The sequence below is a fragment of the Sturnira hondurensis genome, unplaced genomic scaffold (assembly GCF_014824575.4).
Source record: "Sturnira hondurensis isolate 20B ecotype Veracruz unplaced genomic scaffold, ASM1482457v3 Scaffold0008761, whole genome shotgun sequence".
Taxonomy (NCBI): Eukaryota; Metazoa; Chordata; class Mammalia; order Chiroptera; family Phyllostomidae; genus Sturnira; species Sturnira hondurensis.
Genome location: NW_028081392.1, coordinates 1,232,230 through 1,248,101, shown reverse-complemented (window position 1 = coordinate 1,248,101; position 15,872 = coordinate 1,232,230). Strand labels below are relative to the sequence as shown.

The window sequence follows — 15,872 nt, the reverse complement described above, 5'->3', positions numbered from 1 at the left end:
CTTTTATTTTCCCAACTCTGTGAAAACGGGACCCGTGGCCCTAGTTAAAAGATGGGGACACTGATGCTTCTAAAGTTTCAATGACTCACTCAGGGTCGTTTTGCTAAGGACAGAGGCGGCCTTTCTGAAACAACTCACAGCCGCAAGTTAAGTTGAGCAGCTGTCCTGACCAAGTGGGCTTTAAGGGCATCTCCGCCAAGGGTCCCTTCTGGGCTCCTCCCTTGCCTGTCCCACCAGTGACATCCTGTCTGCCTGGCCTCCCCACTCTCCATAGGCTCTGTCTCTGGTCCCCCATGGTGATGCCAGTGGGGACGGGACACCAAGTGCAGCCTCCTTGCTCCCTCCTGCCCTCCTGCAACACGCTGGCTCCGGTGCGACCACAGGGAGCTTCACGCCAGCTCCTCTGACCACATCCCCTCCCTGCTGCCCTCAGGGCTAGGCCAGGCACTGTCTGAGCTGGGCGTTCATTCCACAGCCTGTAGGGCCTGGCCCCACCTCCCTTTGTGGCCTCCTCTGTCCCCGGCTTCCCATGAGTGCTGCGCCCGTCCTCGCTGAACCGCTGCAGATCCATGAACGTGCCATGCTCTCTCCTACTCCCGGATTTTGGTGTACGCGGTTACTTCTGCCGACAAACAGACCCTCCCTCCACCACTCCCGGCTCGTCCCAGCTCACCAGTTGGCGGGTTGGCTTAGATGCTCTGTGCGTCTCCCCTGCCCTCTGTGATGACTGGGGGAGGCACCTCCTCCCATGAATTCTCACTTCTCTTACAGATACTTTCGAGCACACACAGAAGTAGAGAGAACAGCCTAATGCTCCTGGGGAGCATGACTCTAAGTCAACAACTATCAACACAGCCCACGCTTCTCTTTGCAGTGCCCCATCCACCAGGGCATTACAGCCTGCCTCCTCTGCCGCACTGCAAGGTGCTGAGGCCGAGCAGTGCCCCTCCCTCCCCAGCCCTCAGGACGCTGGTGCGGGTGTTGGCCCAGAGAAGACGCTCACTCTGCTGTGGGTGGACACCAGGGTCCCCACTTGTTGAGCAATTACTGTAAATTTGGGCACTCTTCTAAGTGCCGACACAGCCTGGTCCACTGAATCCTTACAGTGTCCCTGTGAGGCACCAGCTATTGTCCCCTCCCTTTCTGGGCTGGAACACTGACGCTCGGGTTGCACAGCTGGCCAATGGCAGAGGGCAGGCCAAGCCAGTCTAAGTCAGGGATGGAGCTGCCTGTGGAAACAGGATGTGAGCCACAGGTGTCATTTTACGTCCTCTAGAAGCCACGTTAAAAGAAAAAATAAAACGGTGAATTAATTTTAATAACATGTTATATTTAGTGCAGTATATCTAAAAGATCATTTCAACATGTCATCAGTGCAAGACGTTTTTAATGAAATGTTTTATAATCTGTTTCCTAAGTCTTCAAACTCCTGTGGGTGACATTCCCAGCTCATCTCAATCCAGACCTGCCCAGTGCTCAACAGCAACCACAGTGGCCAGCACAGCTGGCGGTCGCCTCCCCGGACAGTGCTCCTAGAGCCCTCAGCCACTTCTCCGCCTAAATGAGTGAAGGAGGAAATGAGTGAACACGACGCCCAAAGATGCCTGGCCTCGGTAGGCGAGGTGATCCTTGGTGATCAACAATGCTTAACATTTTATGGCCCTTTAGAGTCCCTCCGGCACGGTCTTATCTGCCATGGGGACTATTAACCCTGTTCGCTGGGTGAGAATTATGGCACTAAGAGGGGTCGAGCGCCTTGCTCAGACACACTCCTGTGGGCGGCGGAGCTGGGCCTCAGACCCACAGCTCTGGACGCTAAGTCCAGTGCTCTGCGGCGAAGTGCGGTGCGGCTGCGTCTCGAGGCAGGGCTGTTTGTTTGGCGGAGGAAGGGGTCCACTCAGACCACAGGCTGGGCTGGCTGTTGGGGACGGGAGGCCACCGAGCCCTGTTCTGGCTGGGCCCTGAGGAAGTGGTGCCCTTGGAGAGTGGCAGGACAGGCAGAGGCCCAGGGAGAGGATGGGGCCCCTGCCAGGTGCTCTATGGGAAAGAGCTTTGTCATTCTTCAGTCTCAGTTTGGCCACAAGAGGCTGAGAACAAATTGATGGCAATGAAGCCATAACTTACCTCTGAAGGCCTCTTTGTTCCTGGCAAAACAGAGGGGTCATTAGTAATGGGGAAAGCACCAGCGTGCGGACATAAATCCCCCAGCTGCGGGGCTGATAAACAGCACTGAGGGGACGAGGCCTCGGGGAGCCGGGCGGGTTAGCCGTGTGCATGGATCACTGTGGATGTGGGCCTGCACCCATCCACATGCAAACTAAGCCGCCCCTGCCCAGGCTCTGGAAGCAGCTGGAGACTTGGTCACCCACAGCAGCCCTAAGAACTCGAATCTGGCTCTGGGAGCCCCTGAGGCCTTCGATTCTTTCCAAGGAAAAGGGTCCCAGAGCACCTAAGGCTGGAACAGGCCCCGCAGGGCACTCAGGCCTAGCTCGGGGCAGTCAGCATGAAGGTGCCCTTGTGGGCATTCCTTCCTTCTGCTTCAAGCCAAACAGGAACTGGCCAAACCTCCCAGGAAAGGGCTGGGACTTAATGTCCCCAAAGACGCAGGTGTGTGAGGCCAGACCCTTGGCAGACAGTATTCTTTACAGCCGTGTCTGTGGTGACCGAGGGAAGTGGAGACGAGGCCAAGGCCCAGCCTGTAGTTCACCTGCTCCCTGGGGCCTCTGCCCCCTGCTCCATAGTCTCATCCAAAGGCCAGCTCGCAGGGGGACCATGACAGTCCAGGACCAGAGAAGGACAGGCAGGAATGGGCGGGGGTGGGCAACCAGGTGAGCCGGGGCTCAGGATGGGCAGGGAGAAAAAAGAGAAGGACTGACTGCCCTTTCCTCAAGCGGTCTGAAAGGGTTTGGGTGGGACCAAGTAGTGACAAACACAAGGACACAGAGGCCACCCTGTTGACTGTGATCCAAGCGCTATCTTACCAGGAATGGCCAGCATGTGGCACAGGTTTGGCCCCTCTCCCTCTGCACCCATAGCAGGTCCTGCCCACTGAATACAGTGCTGAACCTGCCTGGCTGCATGGTCCTCTTCAGACAGCCATTACCAATCAATCAAAGCTGGCATGTGAGAGGAAACCCATTTGTCATCCTTTCCAAAACCCCCAAGGCACATCTGTGCTGGCAGTGGGAATCCCACAAAGCTATGATAAGTGCTCCAGGACTTCCAGAAGTTTCTGCCTCCTGCCCCCACCCTCACACACATGCCCTACCTATAGTCTCACATTCTGAGTCTCCCTTCCCATCCCGTTGTTTGTGCTGGGGACTGGGCCCAGGAGAGTAAGTCCCTGGAAACTCACAGGATGCTGCCCTGGGCAACTGTCCTGATTCTAAGCGCCTAGTCCAGCTCAGCCTCCAGGGTCTCAGTGGCTCCTCCCTTTAAGAGGGTAAGAAGGAGGAGATGGTTTGGGCCATTTTTTATTTAAAAAATTTTTTTAAAAAATATGTTTATTGATTTTAGAGAGAGAGACAGAGAGAAACATTGATGTGAGAGAGCACAATTGATTGGTTGCTTCCCTTATGCTCCCTGACCAAGGATTGAACCCACAACCTAAGTATGTGTCCTGACTGGGAATCTAACCCCCACCTTTGGTCTACAGGATAATGCTCCAACCAACAGAGCCACACAGGCCAGGGCGGGCTGTGGCCATCTTTGACAGCTAGAGAGGACCTGGGGCTCTGAGGCATTCAACCTGGCACTCAGCAGGGACCTGAAATTGGCCAGTGCCCTGCAGGACGGCCTCCCAGAATCACTGCAGGAATCTCCAGTCTGGCCACGACCTCAGACCAAGCCCTGGCTCCCCAGCCGGAAGGCAGTGAGATGAGGAAACAATCCCCTCCTCAGCCAGATGTCCCTTTCACTGCTGCTACCTCATTCTGGCTCCGACTCCATCATCCTGAGGGTTCACTGGTGTTTTCCCTCCAATTTCCAGCATAAGATCCTTGTCACCAGGAGGCACTTGCTTTACTTCCTAGTTTGAAAAATGCATGGAGTCTATGGCCATACCACCCTGAACAAGCCCAGTCTCATCTGAAAAATTCATGGAGACCAGTGGCAGCTGGGGCCACCCTCCTCCTCCGCCCACCAGAAGAGGGCTCCAGTTCGCAGGGGACTCTGACTCCTGCAGAGTGGCCTCCTTCCTAGGGCTGGCTGGCCCCCATCCTGGCCTAAGGCCCACCTGCATCTGAACTGCCGGGGGCACAGTGAGAAAGGACCGTGTGTGCCTGGCCACCGCCCCAGTCCCACAGAATGAGAATCCGGCAGTGCCAAGGACTCTGCGTTTTTGGTAAGAGCCCCCAACAATTCCTGGGCTTACTAGAATTTGAAAACCCACTATCCCGGGGTAGCATTCACTTACTCATTCATTCCAGAAGTTCACGTTGGGGTTTACTCTCTGCTGGTATCAGAGTGGGAGAGCAGAAGAGGGAACAGAGTGGGGAGCAGAGGCCCAAGCCCATGCAGCTGCCGCTCTGCATGTGGGCGGGGCTGGCATTTGCTCTGGGCCCCGGGTACCCTGAGCCTAGAGGCACAGTGGTAGGCATGCTGGCAGCTACGGGTCGCATGAGCCCACAATTCCCCCAGTTTCCTGCATTTCCAAGGATGTAAGGGGTCTCCCTCCCACCAGCAAATCCCCAGCTTCCCAACAGTATTGCTAGCTGTGAGCAGTAATAGTAACATCTAACATGGAATACTTCACACACATTAATTAAGCCCTTACATGTGTTGTCTTCTGACTTTGGGACAACTCGAGGGAGGTTGTCCCTCTCATTGCTTCCACTTAACAGATGAGACGCTGAGGTGTAGAGGCCCACCCCAGAAACAGGCTCAGTGTTCTTGATCACTACGCCTTGGCTTCTTTTGAGTTTGGGGAGAAAATGCCCTTGAAATGCCATTCCCTACCCTTGGGGGTATGGGAGAGAGGGGCGGTGGGGTGGACTCTGGCCTGGTGGCCTTCCATCATCTTGGCCATCAGGCTGGCCGGCCCAGATGCTCCAGGCCAACCCTTCCCTGACTGGGGGCAGGGGAGGGAAGCCATGTGTGGGTGGGGGCAGGAGGACAGGGACCGAACCAGCTTCTCATCGATGTCTCAGCTCCATGCCACAAAGTCACCCAGCCCTGGACAGTCAAATGGAGCTGCGACTTCAGTCAGTCTCTGTGCTGAAACACCATTTAGGACTTTCCCTGTAGTTGGTCATTATTCTGCTCAACCAAGAGACCGGGGTGGGAGAGGTGTGCCTTCCCCGCTCAGTTTCAGGCCTCACAGACATTTCCAATGGCCAGAAATGTGAAAAGAACATGAAACCCGCCAAAGTTGCAGTTCTATTCATTCTAAAATGTCAAAACTGCTACTTTTTCATCAAGCAAGAAAAACAAAGGGAACCCAGAGCACCATGGGAGGTGAGAGGGGAGTCACCAATGATCCAAGTTCAGAGCCCCCAGGTGCCCAGATGCCCCAGGCCTTGGACAGGGGCACATGCTCCTGCTTCCCAGCATCACACAAGCAGCCCCAGATATCTTAGCCTCAACTCACACTCCTCTCCTCTGCCCTTGCTCCTTCCTGCTTCATGCAGTCACTCCCGTTCCCGGGTCCTCTGGACAGAGCTGTCCCTGGGAGCAGGTCCCCTCATATCATTGTCCCCCACACCCATGGGCCTCTCCTCGGCCCCACAGAGCCCGACACTCTTGCAGTGGCTCTTTTTGATGGTGGCGACGGGCCAGGGCTAGCTTAGGCCTTACCTGAGACGATGGTGTAGCCAATCCCCCGGGGTTGACCTTTATCCTGGTCGATGGCAGTGATGACGCGCACAGTTGTGCCCTGGGTGGAGAGAGGAGGGACTTGAGTTTGCTTGCCCACCCTCCTGGCTGCTGCTCTCTTCCTTCTAGTTGTCCTGGAGCCTGCGGCTTCTCCCCCAGGTGGATGCCCTGCTGCAAGGCCAGCCAAGGAAGCAGGTGCTGAGTGCTCAGGCCTCCGCTGCCGGCCTCATCCCCGGGACGGACACCGAGGCCCCCAGGCAAACACTTGTGCCCTCTGGAGAGGCCCAGTTTTGCTGATATATTCACGCACCCTCCCCATCTCCCACCATTTGGTTGAACCACGCAGGAAGGAAGAGCTGCTGTAGGAGCAGCCAGTAGGGGTACAAATCTCTATCTCAATCACCCATCGAATTGCTCTGTGACCTCAGGAAGATCACTGTACCTCTCTGGTCTCCGTTTGCCCCACCTAAATAGGAATAATAGCAAAAACCCTGGGACTTTGCCTTCACCAGGACCTAAGTAAAGGAGAACATCAATTATTCCACAAATGAAAGCATCATCAATCCTGAAAGCGAGTATCTCCAGGGGTGACTGGCGGCCCTGGAGGCCACCAAGGCCCCATGAACCATGCAGCGCTTCAACCGGCAGCTCCTCCCTCAGAGGGCTCTGTCCCAGGCCCCATTCATTCTCCTCAAGGCACCCGAGCTTCCACAAAGTCAGATCTACAAGGCTCCTGACAAAGTTTGGGATTTCATCTCTTTTTGGGTAAATAAATCCATTTTTAATAAAACTCTGAGCTTTTAATACAAGTGTAGGCACAAAGACTGGAAATGTTATAAGAAGGAATTAACAGGGAGAAATGGGGGCTCTGGGGAACCCACAGCTGCTGTTTCAGATTACATTTTCAATATACTGAAACTTACTTCCAAAGACGAGGAGGTGAGGAAGTGAGGCCTCTGCCTGACCCGGGGCTGGGCCCCTTACTGGGGGCACTCTGCCTCCCTGCCTCTCACAGAGGGAGCCCAGCTCTGGGTACACTGGGGCGTGGCACAGGGAGCTGGTGGGCAGGCTCAGGAGATGGGGTTCACCCTGACACGGGCTCCTTCTCTTCACAGGAGCCCACGCTGCGAGGAGGAGGCCTCTTGGGAAACAGGCCCCTCCTAGAAAGGCTAAAAGAACACAGGCCTGCGGGGCCCGACTCCTTGTGGTGGGAAGGGCGGCACAGCAAGGGGTTCAGGTTGACTCTATTGCCAGACTGCCTGGGTTTGAATCCTTTGAGCTATGTAATCTCTAGCTGCCTTGCTTTCCCCATCTATAAAATGGTATAACAATAGTTCTCACCCCTTAGCAACTGATGCATGTAAAGTGCTTGGAAGGGCGCCAGGCACACAGCAAATGCTGTAAAAGTGACTAATGCCATTCGCTGGAATCCAGGCTCCGCTGGGAGCACCCGAGAGACGCTGGGGTGCCTCTTCCCAGAATGCATGTGACATTCCAAACAATTCTAGCAAGCTCAGACTGCCCAGCACGCCAGTTTAATAATCCCCATCCTAGAGGTAAGATGTTTTCTGAGGGAGAGCCAGCATTTGTTGAGCAGCTACTGTGTGCCAAGCACCGTGCTGGGCATGCAACCTAGGCTCTCTCACTTTCTCTTCACAGCCTCTTTGGTCAGAGTATAACTGAGGAGACACGCTCGGAGGGCTCAGGGACTTGCTTAAAGTCACAAGATGGGGTGCGGGTGACCAGGGAGTGGAGGGCAATGTTGGGGCGGGGCTAGGCGGGTGTGCCAAGGCGAAGGGTGGGTGAGGTATGACCTCATAGGCAGCCAAGCCTATGAGGCTGGGTACCAGCAGGGACATCAGGCCAAAGTCCAGAGAAGCTGGGGCTTCTCTGGAAGGAGTGCGTGTCTCTGCTTCTTCCTGAGGCCCCCTCCCTCTGAAGGAAATGGCCGGAAGAGCAGCTGAGGCCGGAAGCCACCTGGGATCTGCATGGCCTGGGAGTCCTGGCGCACCTCCCGCCCTCCCAGCTCAGCTGGGACCACCCTCCCCGCCCCCTTCCCCGTTTCCACAACAGGATTAGGGGCTTGAAAGGTGGGTGTGCAGTTTGTTTCAGGAGTGGGAGGTGTCCTTGGGGGCAGGCCGGCAGGGGCTGAAGGGGACTTCCGACAGGAGCTGCCACAGCAGATTCTGAGGCAGAAAATCCTATTTCTCAGTTCTTAATTCCAGTCAATTCCAGTCAAAGGGCTGATAGGCATCAGCTGGCAGTAATTTGTGCAGTTTATCCACTCTTTTCACCTTCTATCGGTCCTTCACTGACGGGTAGGCTGACATGCCGCTGCTCGAGTGAGGAAATTAAAATTTGATGCAATAATCCTAAATAAGAAGGATTTTATTAGGTAATATATACACTTTAGATGAGGCGTGCTGGCCTGATACTCTGATAGAGAGAGGCATACACGCTGGGAGCCGCAGATAAAGAGGGGGAGTGAGGGAGAATAGGCCAGAGTCCGAATGGAGGCCCGGCCCACAGAGGCAAGGCTGGAGCTGGGGATGCCTGGGTCCTCCCACCCGGGAGGCTGAACGGGCTGCAATGCTCCTCAGCCCTGGCCCGGCCTGGGAAGTACTGTGTCAAATCAGGGTTCTGCACTGTGAAGGGGCATGGAGAGCCTGCATCAAGGCGCAGAAACCAATCAGAAGCCTGGAAAGACCAGGCTTGGGTGTACGGGATTGGCCTGCAGGAAAAGAGCTGGGCAAGAGGGGCAGACACCGGGGAGCTCCCCGCCCCCCCGCCATGTGGAGATGCGAGGAAAGGCCGAGATGTATGCACACAGACGTGATTCTGTGGCACTCGGGGAGCCAGGCCAGTGCCCGGGAGAGCCTCAAACCCCCACCTTAGCAAGGAAGGAAGGCTTCAGTGTCCTGGTGGGGCCAAAGGGGCAACCCTGGCAAGGCAAAGATATCGAGATCCCTGAGCCTAAGAGGGAACATAGCAGATGTTAAGAAGCAGAGCATCGGGGGAGCAGGAGATAAGGGGAGCAAGTGTCCCTGTTTGCTGGTCTAGGGGGTCACCCTAGCAGGAGCCCGTGGCATTATCTGGAGAGGTGAGGGTGCAGCTTAGCACAGGGCCCTGCACACAGGAAGGGCTTGATAAACATCTGGTTTATGAACAAAAGAATGGAACATGGAATGAATGAATGGATACACTCAGAAATCTGCAGGTCTGAAATGGTATTACTTGGCTATGACATAGGAATGACAGAAAAAATAAATTGAAGGGCCTCGGGGGACCCTGACCTTGTCAACACCCCTCTGGCTGACTATCGGGACTCTGAGATGAAGCTGAAGATGGGACCCCCAACCTCACTGGACTGGATCACTGATGACTGGCTGACTCACGGTCACTGTCACTGAATGTCTGCAGGGCCAGCACTTGCTGAGTGCTCCACCTGAGCGTGCTCAACCCTCAGGTTCGAGAGGCACTACTGCGGACGTCACTAGTCCCAGTTTCCCAGTGAGGAAGTGGTGGTCTGAAGACCGTGTGGTTTGGCCAAGGTGCGTTCATGGTTGTGCAGGACCTTCTCCAAGTTCCTCTGGCTGCCCAGCTGCGGTCACTTCCTCGCTTCAGTCAACAGTCGGCTTTGCCCATCTTCTCTGCATTTGGTCCTGGGCAGGAAGCCCTGGGAGACCCGCAGCAAGCCTGTTACATGCTCCGGAGACTCAGGCATTTTGGTTACTGGGGTCTCTAATGTGACCCACTTACATGTCAGTGAACATACAGGTGTGACTGTAATTTGGTGGTAAATTATGCAGCACGGGAAAGTCAGTTCGGCCAGAGCTGAGGTGAGAGGGATGGTGTCTGTGGGCTGGTGAGGATGAAGCCAGGGGGAAAAATTCTAAGAAAGGTGGTCAGACGGGTGGTCTTTGGATTGGTAAATAGGCACGAGGGGTGATGGCCAGGATGGGAGGGCTGGTATGACCAGGGGATTCTCTAGTTCATTCATTCATTCATTCACTCACTCATTCCATAAACACTTCCTGAGCACCCATGTTGTGCTATGCCCACAGCAGACACCATCATACTTTGAGTTTGTCCCAGAAGAGAGGTAGAGCAGGCTGTTCGGAAGCACCGAGCCTTGAGATGGGGTGTCCAAGGGCAGAGGGCAGTTGGGAGAGCCTGCCTCATCTGAAAGGTCGGGGGAAGCCTCCCTGGGCTGAGAGATGTGAGCTTAGTGAAGACGTTTTGAGGGAGACAGCCTTCAGTCTCCAAGGCTGGAGCTTCTGCTGCCCGTGGGCCACCAAGAAGGGAAGGCTGGGGTGGGGGACACCGAGATGCCTCTTCTACCCTCAAAGCAGCCTCAGATACCTGCCATAGGTAGCCAAAAAGTGTCCTGCTTGTTGGATCCTTCAGTCCATATCTGAGCCCAGGAAGGAAGTGGCTAGCCCCGCACACCTGGAGACTGAGGCACAGTACCACAGTGGGGGCAGATTGAGTCTCCCAAGTGGAGGTTGGGCTTGCCTGGCCTTGGTGGCCTGGGACACAGTCTGCAGCCTGGTCCAGGGAAGCCTGCCGATAACCTGTGCCCAGTTCTGCAAGCCTGTGCAGACATGCGGGTGGGCCCTGAATGCCCCCTTGTTCCAGTGGGTGCCACGCTTCGCTCTCAAAGCTATGTGTCCTTCCTCTAAGCCCACAGAGTCCTCTCAGAAGGAAGGGCACATTTTTTCCCACCAGAGCTGCTCCACAAGCTGTATGTCCAGGGCTTTCGCCTGCCCAGAGAAGCTGCCTGCTTCTGCTTTACCAGCCCAGAGCGGGTGTCTCATCCCATTTTGCTCGAAAGCACAGATGGCTCCCAGGCCCGGGATGCCTGTTGTCACTTGGCTGCCCACAGCTGATGGGCAGTGGCACGCGTTTGGTTCTTGAAGACACCCACTCACAACTGATTGAACCAGAGGTGGGCACGTGGCCCACGGACAGCCAGTCCATAGGCGGGCTGGTGAGCTATGACCTTGTGACATGGCACAAAATCACCAGTACAGCTAATCAGGTGTCTCTCTTAAAAACTTGGACTTGAAGCACCTAAAGCCTGAGCAGTTGAGAGGGGCAGCAGGAGCACTGAGCCCTCAGGGAAGAACCCAGCCTGAGAGGGCCCTGAGCTGCCACCATCTCAGCCAGCGCTGCTGGTTGGCAAGAGAAGCAGACTGAGCTGTCGGCCTCGGGGGACGTGGCTGAGCCACACTGATGTTTCGGTGAGCCTGGCTGTGTCCAGGTCTGCTGTCCAGCCCAGGCTGGATTTTCCAAAGTTGTCCCCGTCAACCCACATAAGCCTTTCTGCATTGCTCCCCACCCTTGTGCTAGCCAGTCTTTGTCCTTTGCCACACAGAGCCCTCCGGGGGTGAAGTGAGGTGCACTGTTGTGTGAAGAGGGGGTTGGCACTTCCCGGTGCTAGGACACCCGTCACTGCCATGTGTGGGGATGGGGGGAAGCAGGAGCCTGCCACACGGGGCCGGGAGGGTCTTACCGGAGGAGAGTGCTCGTAGATGTTGGTGCTGTATGGCAGGTTGATGAAGATGGGGTCCATGTCCTGGACGTCTGTGATGATGATGGCCAAGTTGGCCAGGGTGGACAGAGGCCTGGTCTTGTCTTGATCCTGAGAGAACAAAAGTACAGAGCCTCAGGGTAAGTGATGCTGTGGACGTGCACATATGCACACATGACATCCATGTGCACAAACACGTGTGCACACACGCACACATGGTCTCCCTCACTCCAGTAGGGAAGGGCTTCAGTACATGCAAGTTCAAGAACCCAACAACCCACAATGGACATTAAGAAAAAGAACTCGTGCTGATCTCTGACCTGCGCAGAAAACACAAACGGCCTCCAAGGCCCAGTGAGGGGTGGTTCGTCCAATGTCACAGATGGAGCTGGAGTGGGGCTCTGTCTCCTTCCCACAGCCCAGACTGGGCCTGACTCCCTGATATCTGGTGGGTAGGATGACCAGCTTCAGGTAAAGATGGTGCTGTCCTTGGTTCCATCATGGCTGGACTCAGCCAGGGGGCCGCTGCCCCTTCCATTCTCACTTCCTGCCCCCTTTCACCCTCGGTCATTGAAGGAATGACGAGGATGGGGGCTCCTTAGAAGAAAGGCCCTTGGACCCCAGAGGCTACTCTGCGATCTGTATCCCTGCTCTGCATTCTGGGTTTACTGATCAAGTAATGTTTCCAGTAGGACCAGTAGGGGGAGCTCCAGAGCCTGTGACATTTGGGGGACTCTGGGAAGGAATCCTGAGGGGTCACAGGCCATCCCCCTGTGACCTGGCAGGCAGTACTTGCACCCTCCTAGTTAGGTGGAAATTTAGTGCTATGGAAGCTCACCAAGAAAGGAAACCTGGAACCCGTATTTTATTAACTTAAAATACACATCCCACTTAAATAGCCCACTACTATTGAATAACGATAGTTAACGAGAGTAGCCACTGCACGCTGAATCTGGTTACATCCCAGGCACCGTGCAGGCGCCTCACTTGCTTGTGTTGGTACTATGAGTGCATTCATCAGATGAGTTTACAGTGACTCAGAAAGGTCATGTAACTTGTTCCGAGTCACATGGCTGGTAAGTATATAGCCAGGACTCAAACTCAGGTCCTCATGACCTAAAAATCTGCCCTTAACTCTCTTGATTTGGGGTCCACTAGCATAAGAGGCTCAGTCCCTGACCCTTCCCCATGGAAGTCTCAACTGCCCTCTGTGAGATGAGAGGGCTCAGGGGAATGAGGGACCCTTGGGCTTGTAAACGGTCTGGGGTTTGAGGAGTGACTGTCCTCGGCTTCGCCTTGCCTTGGCTTGCCTGGGGTGACCTGAACAATGCAAGGCATGCCCCACCTTACAAACCCAGTGCCTGCTCCTGCCCTCCACTGACAGAGCTGCAGACCCTTCGAGATGGAAGGGCTGGTTGTTTTAAGAGCCCTCAGGGTCCGCCAGGGAGAGAGCAAGGGCCTTTGGGCTGAAGAGTGGGTGCAGCAGTGGAGGGCAGGGTTTGGAGGCAGGAGGCACTGGGCAGAGGGGCCACTGGGGAGGCAACCTGCCAGGTTCCAAAGTCATGGTGTCCACGGCCAGGTTTGGGGACTGTCCATGGTGAGAGCTCTCGGCCAGGGGCCTGAACAACCACCAGGCAGCCAAGGCCAGAGGGGAAGGCCTGGCGGGAAGTCCCTGGATCTCTCGGGCGGGGGCTGCAGTGGCTCTGGGTTGCCATTACCAGGCTTTTGTTGGCAGCTGGTCTTGTCCAGCCTGGCACCTGCTCTCCCCATCCCACACTATGGCTTTGGTCCTGCTCCTGCAGAGATGCCAATGTCCAGCCCACCCCGGACTCCTTGGCTGGAGAAAGGGGATGGCAGTGGGCACATCTGGAAGGGCAGGCACCTTATCAGAGCTGTCGCTCTGGGGCCTTTGGCTCTCGGCAGCTTGTTCCCAGGGGAGTCCTCATCCCCCCCCCTCCCCTGCCCTGGCAGTGGTGGCTGGAGCCCACACTGATCCCTGCAAGGCCACATAGGAAAATCTCCTTGGGGGACATGTCCAGTGGCCAAGGGCACAGCCCCAGCTCTGAAAGGGACCTGTGAATCAGGGGCAGTCAGCAGGACGAAGGCGGTTCTGTGCCCCTCCTGTTCTACCACTTCAAGGCCTGATTGCTGGGAGATTAACAGCAATTTCACTGTATTCACCAGCCCAGCTTGAGCCCGGGCCTTCCGACAGGCTCCACCACCCGGGTCCATGCCTGTGCCCTCTCTGGTCTCCCCCCACCTGCCCTGAGCCGTTTTTATGGAGTATGAAAGTTATTCCACCAGGACAGGTTCATCGTGTTTCTGGGCCCAGGTGTCGTAGGAGGACACCACCCACAAGTGGGTGCCAGGGAGAGTGGAAGGGCCCAGGTACGAGCAAAATGCCACTTCTGGCCTCACACGTGCCCCCAATCCCAGAAGTCAGCTTTGCAGATATCAGCACACACCTTCTCCAGACAACTAGCTCTTGACCAGGGGAGAAGCAGGGTGTCATCTGCGGTGACTCTGCAGGGGCCACTGCATCTTGAACAAGCCTAGGGGACCTCATATTTCAAATCTGGGCCCTCGACTCATGCAGTGTGTCTTTCCCAGAGATTTGGGCTCTGTGACCTGCCAAGTGGAGCCTGCAGCACTACCAACAGCCCCCGCCACAGGGGCATGGAGCCAGGGGGTAGAGGCTGTGTTTCAGGCAAATGGGTCCCGGACAGTCTGGAGCACAGGTGGCAAACACAAGGCCCGCGGGCGAATCTGGCCTTCCACCTTGTTTTATCCAGCAGCACCACTGACCTCCTTGCCCCTAGTTAAGGAGTAGTTACATTTATACAGTTTTAAAATTACACTGGGCCCTTTGAAGGCAACTGTGAGGCTGATGTGACCCCTGGTGAAAATAAGTTTGACAGCCCTGGTCAAGAAGGACTCCGGTAATTTGTTTCACCCTTGACCTGAGTTTGTAAACAAATGTACTCGCCTTGTTACCAGCTGAAGGCTCCAGCTGTGCCCAGAGGCAGTGGCCAGCGGCAAGAAAGAGGGGAATGCAGGGGTAGGATCAGATTTAGGGTGTGTGCTGTCTGTCCCCAAACCCCTAGCAAACAGCTGGTGACAAATGAAAATGGCTGTGGTGCTCTGGAGACTCAGAGCCTCAGGTCATGGGCACCGGCCTGGGCACCGGACAACCTGGTTTCGGGTTCTTGCTCCCCGACTATTCACCACTGTGATTGTCAACAGTGTGAGACACGAAATGGGGCAAACATTTCCATCGCATCCGCCTCTCCCGACTGACTCGTCCTGGACTCCCCAGGGCCCAGCATGGCGCTCGGCGCAGATGGGAGCTCCCTCCTGTGTGTCGGCTTTCTAGAGTGGCGGCCAGGCCCCTCTGCCTCCAGTACGTTGGGTGGTGTCAGGACACTGCGGAGGTTATACCTCTATCCTGTGTCCCAGACAGCACAGAGATTGCCTACACTATAATTGTCCTGTGGGGTTACCAGGCAGGCGCCGGAGCCCACCTGCCGGTGACTGTGGGCAAGTTCCTGAATGGCTCTGCCCCTCAGTTTCCTCATCTGTGCACCAGGTATCTTCGTAACACTTATGACACAGGGTTCTTGTGAGGTTTAATGGAGACAGCCCATCTGAGTGCTTGGCACAGCACCAGGGGCAGAGCACGAGCCCTCAGTAACATCAGCTGTCATCGTTATTATTCCCGCTGTCACTAACATCATTATTGTAGAGCCCCGAGGAGCAGGGCACGATGCTCTGTCACTCCCCTTGAAGGGAGGAGGCCACCTCTGGTCGCCGGGGCCTCAGCATGCCAACTCACCGTGGCATTGACCGTGAGCTGGTAGGCCTGCGTGGTCTCATAGTCCAGCTCCTGGATCACCGTGACGATGCCTCGGGCGCTGTCGATGGCGAAGAATGGGGAGGGGGGCTGGAAGGAGTAGAGGACGCTGCCTCCTGCACCCAGGTCAGGGTCTGTGGCATTCACGATGAAGATGGGCGTCCCCACTGGCGTGTTCTGGGGTGAAGCAAAGTAAATGAAAGGGTGAGTGGCGCTCGGAGCAGCTGTCTTCATCAGTGGCTATTCCCCCAAAGCCCGTTAACCACATCCGTCTAGCCAACCGGACCCGCGGCCTTGTCATTTTTATTCTAAGAGGGTTCAGAGGAATTTAAAATGCAGTATCTATTTTTTTTTCTCTTTTTGATGGCCTCCTGGTGGCTATAACAGTGCCAATTCCAAAGATGATCCGCTCATCCTGGAGTTCTGGATGAGAGCCTTTCGGCCCCCAAACCCCCGCTTCGTGGCAGTTTTGCTTCCTCTGTTGAGCGCGCCCCACCTGCCCGAGCCTCAGGCCTGGGCTGCTCTGGAGGACACCTGCCAGTCTGCGTGTTGGAAGGTTTCAAGGGCAGGGAGCTGGGATGTGTGGGCTATGGGTATGTGGCGGGGGCCCTGGGGGCTTGGCCTGGCACCACAGAGGTTCCCTGGCTTTCCCTGGGGTGGGACACACACACAGCATCC

At 55.9% G+C, this 15,872-nt stretch overlaps 1 protein-coding gene across 1 annotated transcript in view; it reads right to left on the bottom strand.

Moving 5' to 3' along the window:
- The window catches only part of CDH23 (cadherin related 23), a 427,421-nt gene that overhangs the window by 235,630 nt on the left and 175,919 nt on the right, over positions 1–15,872 (bottom strand). Inside the window, exons 7-9 of the mRNA XM_037055825.1 lie at positions 15,177–15,371; positions 11,327–11,455; positions 5,794–5,872 (exon numbers count right to left, since the gene is read on the bottom strand). Of these exons, the coding sequence (XP_036911720.1) occupies positions 5,794–5,872; positions 11,327–11,455; positions 15,177–15,371 (403 nt within the window). The remainder of the gene's footprint in view (positions 1–5,793; positions 5,873–11,326; positions 11,456–15,176; positions 15,372–15,872) is intronic.